Below are 6,713 nucleotides of genomic sequence, written 5' to 3' on the forward strand. Positions count from 1 at the left end.
GCATCCGTTTTATGCCTATTTCTGAACCGAAACAAACCGACCGATTTTTACAAAAAACCGATTAAACCAATTAAATTAAACCGATTGAACCGGTTAACTTGAATAAAAACATATCAACATGAAACATTTTGCAATATAAACTTTGGTGAAGTTTTTGATGCTTTTGTATTCAATCAAAACTGTATTTTATTTCGGTATTATAGTTTTTTTTAATGTACGTGGATTGATGTAAAACTAATCGTTAAGAGTTTTTTCTCTATGTATTTGGATTGATCTATAACTTGTTTTTATGTATTTTTTTTAATGTTTGAACTTGTAGACTTCAAATTATTTATTTATATATGTATGTATATATGTGTATGTAGGAAAATAGGAAAAATTATGAAAATTATGAAAAACCGGTTTGTCAGGTGGTCGAACCGGTTAAAACAGTTGAACCGTGAACTATTCACCATACCGGTTTAACTAAAAAACGATTTTTAAACCATTACTTTTAAGTCGGTATCCCTTATGAAAATGATGTAATTTTTCCATTTAAAAAATTGATTTATCCATATAATATATATACAATATTTTTGCAGCAGCTAATGTATATTTTCATTGCTAAAGTTTTTAAATAGTAAAATTTTAAATAGAAAAATCACCCACCATCCTAAAATATTAAAGTAAATTGAAACATAAGAATTTAAAATAAATAAATAAATAAAGGTAAATCTCGGTTGTAATTCTAAACATTTCACCGAAACAGAGGCTTCAACATCAACAGTCGCCGTCAGATGCCGTGTAAACTCCGATACATGCAACGCCGGCAATGATCTCTATCACTCCGCCATTATTCGTCTACGTTACCCTCAAACTCGAACCCCGTCGTCTTATTCGCATTTCTACATCTTGAGATTACCATAACATCCCTCGAAAGTCCAAATCACTTCAAATCCTCTACATTTTCTCAAATCAGTTCACGAATTAGATTAATCGATGATGGCATACGAGAATGAGGGCTTCGAAGAAGCCCATCCCTACGCTTCTCCTCATGAAGACATGGAGTCCCTTGTTCTTCACGATGACGATACTAACAATAATTTGTCCAAATCCAATGGCGGAGCACACGGCAGAGATGATAATCAACGCCACTACCCTCACAATTCGTTCAATTCGTTCCTCGAGCCCCCTTCGTACGCGGAGGCAGTATTCAGATCGTTCGATGGTGACCACACCAAGCAAATCAACAGCCACGGTGTTGTCTCCACGTCAATGCCGTCTACTAATTCTGATTACTTAAAAATTTCAGTTACAGATCCTCGAGAGGAGGAAGATCTAGTTGCCGGTGGGAACACCTACGTGACCTACTTGATAACCACATGGACGAATCTTCCGGAGTTCAACGGAACAGAATTTAGCCTCCGGAGACGGTTTAAAGATATCGTCACGTTATCAGATCGGTTATCAGAATCATATCGAGGTTTTTTCATTCCGATGAGACCGGATAAGAGTGTGGTTGGGAAGCAGGTTACGCAAAAGCAAGAGTTCGTTGAGCAGAGGAGAATGGCCTTGGAGAAGTACTTGAAAAAATTAGCTGCTCATCCTGTAATACGAAGAAGTGAGGAATTAAGAGTGTTTTTGCAGGTGCAGGGGAAGCTGCCATTGATGAAGACCACAAATATGGCATCAAGGATGGTAGATGGAGCAGTGAAGCTGCCTAAGCAGTTGTTTGGAGAGCCTGTTGAGTCAGCAAAAGGAGGGGGAGATCTTCTCAGAATATTCAAAGAGCTAAGGCAATCAGTCACGTATGGTTGGGGTGCAACGAAGCCACCTCTGGTGGAAGAGGACAAAGAATTCATGGAGAAGAAGATGAAGTTGCAGGAATTTGAGCTGGCGTTGGGTAATGTATCTCTGCAGGTCAGTTAGTTTGTTTATCTGATGAGTATGCAATCAATCATTACTTTATTAACCTAAGTTGATCATCATCTCTTTATAATATAGGCTGAATCTCTTGTTAAAGCTCAACAAGACATTGGTGAAACCATGGGACAATTAGGGTTAGCATTTGTCAAACTAACTCAATTCGAGACCAATGAAGCCATGTTCAACTCTCAAAAAGCAAGAGCACGAGATATGAAGAATGTTTCAACTTCTGCTGTTAAAGCAAGTAGATTGTATCGTGAATTGAATGCACAAACCATCAAACATTTGGTAACTGCTCTATACTTCACTTATATTTCAAGAGTAATATCAAGTATGATAACTTGGATTGATTTAAAAACTTTTTTGGTGAACAGGACAAGCTTCATGACTACCTTGGAGTGATGTTAGATGTGAATAATGCATATTCAGATAGATCAAATGCTTTATTGACAATACAGACTCTTGTATCAGAGGTTTCAGCTCTAAATTCAAGAATTGAAAAGCTTGAAGCAGTTGCATTCAAGGTATTTGGTGGTGACAGCTCTAGAATTCAGAAACTTGAGGAGTTGAAAGAAACCATGAGAGTTACAAACGAAGCTAAAAATCAAGCAGTCAGAGAATATGAATATATAAAGGTAACAATTTTGAAACCCATTTTACTATGTTTGCTGGATTCTCGATGGTTAATCAATTATATATAAACTACAGGAGAATAACAAGATTGAACTTGAGAGACTAGACAAAGAGAGGCGTGAGGATTTCATTGGGATGATGAAAGGATTTGTTGTTAACCAGGTACATAATAATTCAACTTAAAATCTTGAAATAAACATGAAGATGAAATATTTTTTATGTTTTGGAGTAGAAATTATTTGAATTTTTGTTTGTTTAACAGGTGGGATATGCAGAAAAAATGTCAAGTGCGTGGGAAATAGTTGCCAATGAAACAAGTGGATATGCAGAAAGATGTAGGTGAAAGTAGAAAGTATGTTTTTTTGTTAATAGTGTTAACATTTAGTTATATAAAAAATTTGTGTATTAACCACCCAAAAAGTGTTCTAAAATGAATTGTAATTCTAAACATTTTTCTAAATAGGATATGATTGAGTTGCACAAATTCAATGGTGTGTAAATCTGAATCGTACAAGTACCTAGTATCAAAAAACTTTCTACTTTTAGAAACAGAATCTAGTCGAACTTATATTCACAACAAGACCCCAACAAAACTCAAGAATCAAAAAATAGTCATCTTCAAACTACTCATCTTCAAACGTTCATCACTCCATCAAATTGCTGCCACCATCATTGCCGGAGCTGGTGGCGGTTTCCGGTCTAATCTCCTCCAACTGCTGAAGAAGTAGCTGAGCCTCCGGTCTAGCAGAAGGTGACGGATCAACACAATGCAAAGCCAATTTCAATGTATTCAACAACTCATCACCAATAACAGAAGCATCCTTCATTAACTCCAAATCAAAAACTTCATTAGTCCACTCTTCTTCCACAATCGAAGCCACCCATTGTGGCAAACCGACACCGTCCTCCGCCTCTCCCGGTGATTTTCCGGTGAGAAGTTCCAACATGATGACACCAAGACTGTATACATCAGTCTTGGTGTTGGCTTTCTTGAGCTTAGAAAGCTCAGGTGCTCGGTACCCAAGTGCACCCGCTGTTGCAATCACGTTTGTGTTTGCAGCAGCTGTCATTAATCGTGACAACCCAAAATCTGCAATTTGGGGGTTGAAATCGTCATCAAGAAGAACATTGTTTGAGGTTAGGTTTCCATGGATTATGTTTTGATTAGTGTGGAGGTTGTGTAAGCCTCTAGCCATCCCTTTCATTATCCTCATTCTTGTTGCCCAATTAACTGGTGTATTGGGTCCCCGAGCTGTATAAAAAAATAACAAAACCTTAGACTCCCTATAAAAATTTGAAGTTTTAACATTTATACTTTATTTTAACCGATCAAACCATTAAAGCTTCACACATTTGTCTAACCACTTTGACATGAAATTGGTTGATTTGGTAAATTGCATGTTTGATATTATAAAGTTGCCTTTTAACAAATTTAAAAAAACGTTTTAGTATTATTATTGTTTTTTTTATGTTTTGATTAATAAAAATAAAGCATAATTACAAAATTTATAATCTCATGATGTGATACTTAACAAATTAAGTATCCTTTTGACCAATAATACAAAATGACCACTACTTTTATAGCTATGGTGGTTGTGAATTGCGAATTTGACCCCCACCAAAAAAACTACAAAGAATCTAAACAAGGGTTTTTGTAAAAGAAAAATCTATTTCTAAATTGTAAGAGCAATGTTACAGGTACGAAATAGAATTTTGTTTGTTTGTTTGTTTTTTTTTTTTTTTTTTTTTTTTTTTTTTTTGTGTTGGGAGCAATCTCGGTCTCTTTTTGGCCGCCGTTTTGTTGTTTTCGGTAAAAAAAAAAATGGCCAATTTATTATATGACATATTATAAAGTGATCATTTTTTGTAAGTATTAGTATATAAACTGTAAAACTGTCAAATATTTTTGTAATTTACCCAAAATTAAAGATAATTTATTTGTAAAGGTATTTAGAATAGAAGTTACCATGGAGGAAAGTAGCAAGGCTTCCTTTGGGCATATAATCGAAAACAATAAGTTTCTCCCCTTTTGGACCCAAATAATAAGCTCTCAGTGCCAAAAGATTTTGATGTCTGATTTTCCCAAGTGAATTGACTTCATTTTCAAACTCCTTTTGATTCTTTGTAATCCTTTCTCTCAATCTCTTCACAGCTACTTGATTTCCTTCCACTAATGTCGCTCTGTAAACAGTTCCATATGTACTTTTTCCCATTATCTCAGCTGTCGCACACAAAAGATCATCGGATGTGAACTCCATCCCACCTTCAAAATGTACAAGCTTCCCTCCAGCTTCTCCGGCGGCCTCCCCTTCCCCTTTGCTCGCCGGAATCCCCCTACCACCTCCTTCCACATCCTTCTGCTTCACTGTGTCTTTTTTCTTTAACAAACAACACAGAAGTATACAGCAAAGGAACAGTAAACCTGCTATCAAAGCTCCTCCCACAATCAGCAAGACATTTTTAGCTCTTGTTTTCCGGTGGCGGCTCTTCGCCGGAGATGTTGGACACGTGGTTGAAGGGCTGTATCCGCAAAGATCAAGATTACCCACGAAAGCACTTGAATCGAATTTTGAAGAAATTTGAACCGGGACCGGACCCGAGAGATTGTTGTAGGACACATTAAAAAATGCAAGATTCTGGCTATCACCCAAGAAAACTGGGATTTGACCGGTGAAGTTGTTGTGAGCTAAATTTAATGAAGTGAGTGAACTCAAATCGGAAAAGGTAACGGGTATGCCGCCATTAATGGAGTTGTAAGAAAGATCTAAGCTTTTAAGCTTAACAAGTTTCCCAAATTCATTAGGGATTTCGTCACTGAATTTGTTATGACTGAATGAAATCTCTTCAAGCTCAGTCAACTTGCTTAAAGACACAGGAATCTTTCCGGTGAAAAAATTATGGTCAAAAGTCAAAGATTTGACCACGGGTTTATCACCACCCCAAGAATCAGGGAGAACCCCTGAAAAATTATTGAATTGAAGAGATAGAAACATGAGGGAATTGGATTGTGTGAGGGACACAGGAATGGAATCTGATAACGAATTCAAACTCAAATCGACATTATAAAGCTTAGTGCAATTACCAAAGGAATCAGGGATTCCACCCACCAAAGAATTATTACTAAAGTCAAGATTTTGAAGTAATGTGCATGAACCCAATGTAGGAGGAATTGAACCTGTAAACTTATTGTTGAACAATTGAATCCCTCTGAGATCTGGCAAGAACCCTAATTCCTTCGGAATTGAACCTCCAATGGCGTTATTATGGAGACTAAGCTTTCTCAGAGCTTGAAACTGGCCTATTTTAGAAGTAATATGACCACCTAGACCTCTCCATGGAAGCTGTATGATAATCACCTGTCCTTGAGCACACTTGATTCCTTCCCAACCACCAGAACAAGCTCCATAGCCACTGTCATTCCAGCTTTTCAAGAAACCATTTGGGTCAATGAGTTCTTGTTTGAAAGCTTGGAGGGCTTGAAGGTTTGATTCTGAGACAATTATTCCATCCCAAGATTGGGTTGAAACAACAAAAGGGGAACTGCAAATTATGAGTAGGTGTAGTAGAAAGGTGAAATAGTGTGTGTTTTTGTTCCTATTTTCTTTCTTTTTCTTGATGGGGGTTTTGTATTCGTGTAAAGGTGGGGATTTCTGAGATGGGTATCTCTGGAAATAACCAGAAAATAGTAAGTGTAGCAGTAAGGTGAAATAATGTGTGTTTTGCTTGCATTCTTCTTTGGTGTTGGATGTGTGGAAAGTTTTGGTTGAAAGATGGTGACCTTTTTGAGAAGGGTATTTGTGGAAAGTGAAATTGGACTCCATTGATGGATCAAGAAGAAGAAATCTTTCTCTCTTTTGTTTCAGAGAGAGAGAGAGAGAAAAAGAGTGCGTGTGTGTGTGACACTCTGTGTGTGTGTGTGTGTGGCGTGTGAATGGAACAGTGGATAAAGACGGTGCTTTTGTAGTGTAGAACTGTAGATGGTGAAAGATGATGAGGTTTGCTGATGGTTGCACGTGATTGGCACGCTTTTTAGATACAAAGAAAGATGCAGATACCTTGGTAACGAGAAATACGGATGAAAAATTTCAACATAGTAAACTTAATATTCTCTTACTTATTTTTTAACAATATATATAATAACTGACAAAGTTAATGAAATATTATAGATAATAGAA

At 36.7% G+C, this 6,713-nt stretch overlaps 2 protein-coding genes across 2 annotated transcripts; one reads left to right on the forward strand and one right to left on the reverse strand.

Moving 5' to 3' along the window:
* The first annotated feature begins 744 nt into the window (after positions 1-744).
* Positions 745-3,022, forward strand: LOC145128575 (sorting nexin 2A-like). Its single transcript, XM_079063381.1, has 5 exons — positions 745-1,899; positions 1,984-2,193; positions 2,280-2,540; positions 2,614-2,700; positions 2,801-3,022. The coding sequence occupies exons 1-5, from the start codon at positions 979-981 to the stop codon at positions 2,879-2,881; spliced, it is 1,560 nt and encodes a 519-aa protein (XP_078919507.1). The 5' UTR covers positions 745-978; the 3' UTR covers positions 2,882-3,022.
* Positions 3,023-3,057: 35 nt separating this feature from the next.
* On the reverse strand, positions 3,058-6,485 carry LOC145128574 (putative leucine-rich repeat receptor-like protein kinase IMK3). Its single transcript, XM_079063380.1, has 2 exons — positions 4,505-6,485; positions 3,058-3,790 (listed from the first exon to the last, which is right to left on the reverse strand). The coding sequence occupies exons 1-2, from the start codon at positions 6,357-6,359 to the stop codon at positions 3,183-3,185; spliced, it is 2,463 nt and encodes an 820-aa protein (XP_078919506.1). The 5' UTR covers positions 6,360-6,485; the 3' UTR covers positions 3,058-3,182.
* Between the last annotated feature and the right edge of the window lie 228 nt (positions 6,486-6,713).

This window comes from Lactuca virosa, chromosome 8, assembly GCF_052849685.1.
Source record: "Lactuca virosa cultivar CGN04683 chromosome 8, Lactuca_virosa_CGN04683_v6, whole genome shotgun sequence".
Taxonomy (NCBI): domain Eukaryota; kingdom Viridiplantae; phylum Streptophyta; class Magnoliopsida; order Asterales; family Asteraceae; genus Lactuca; species Lactuca virosa.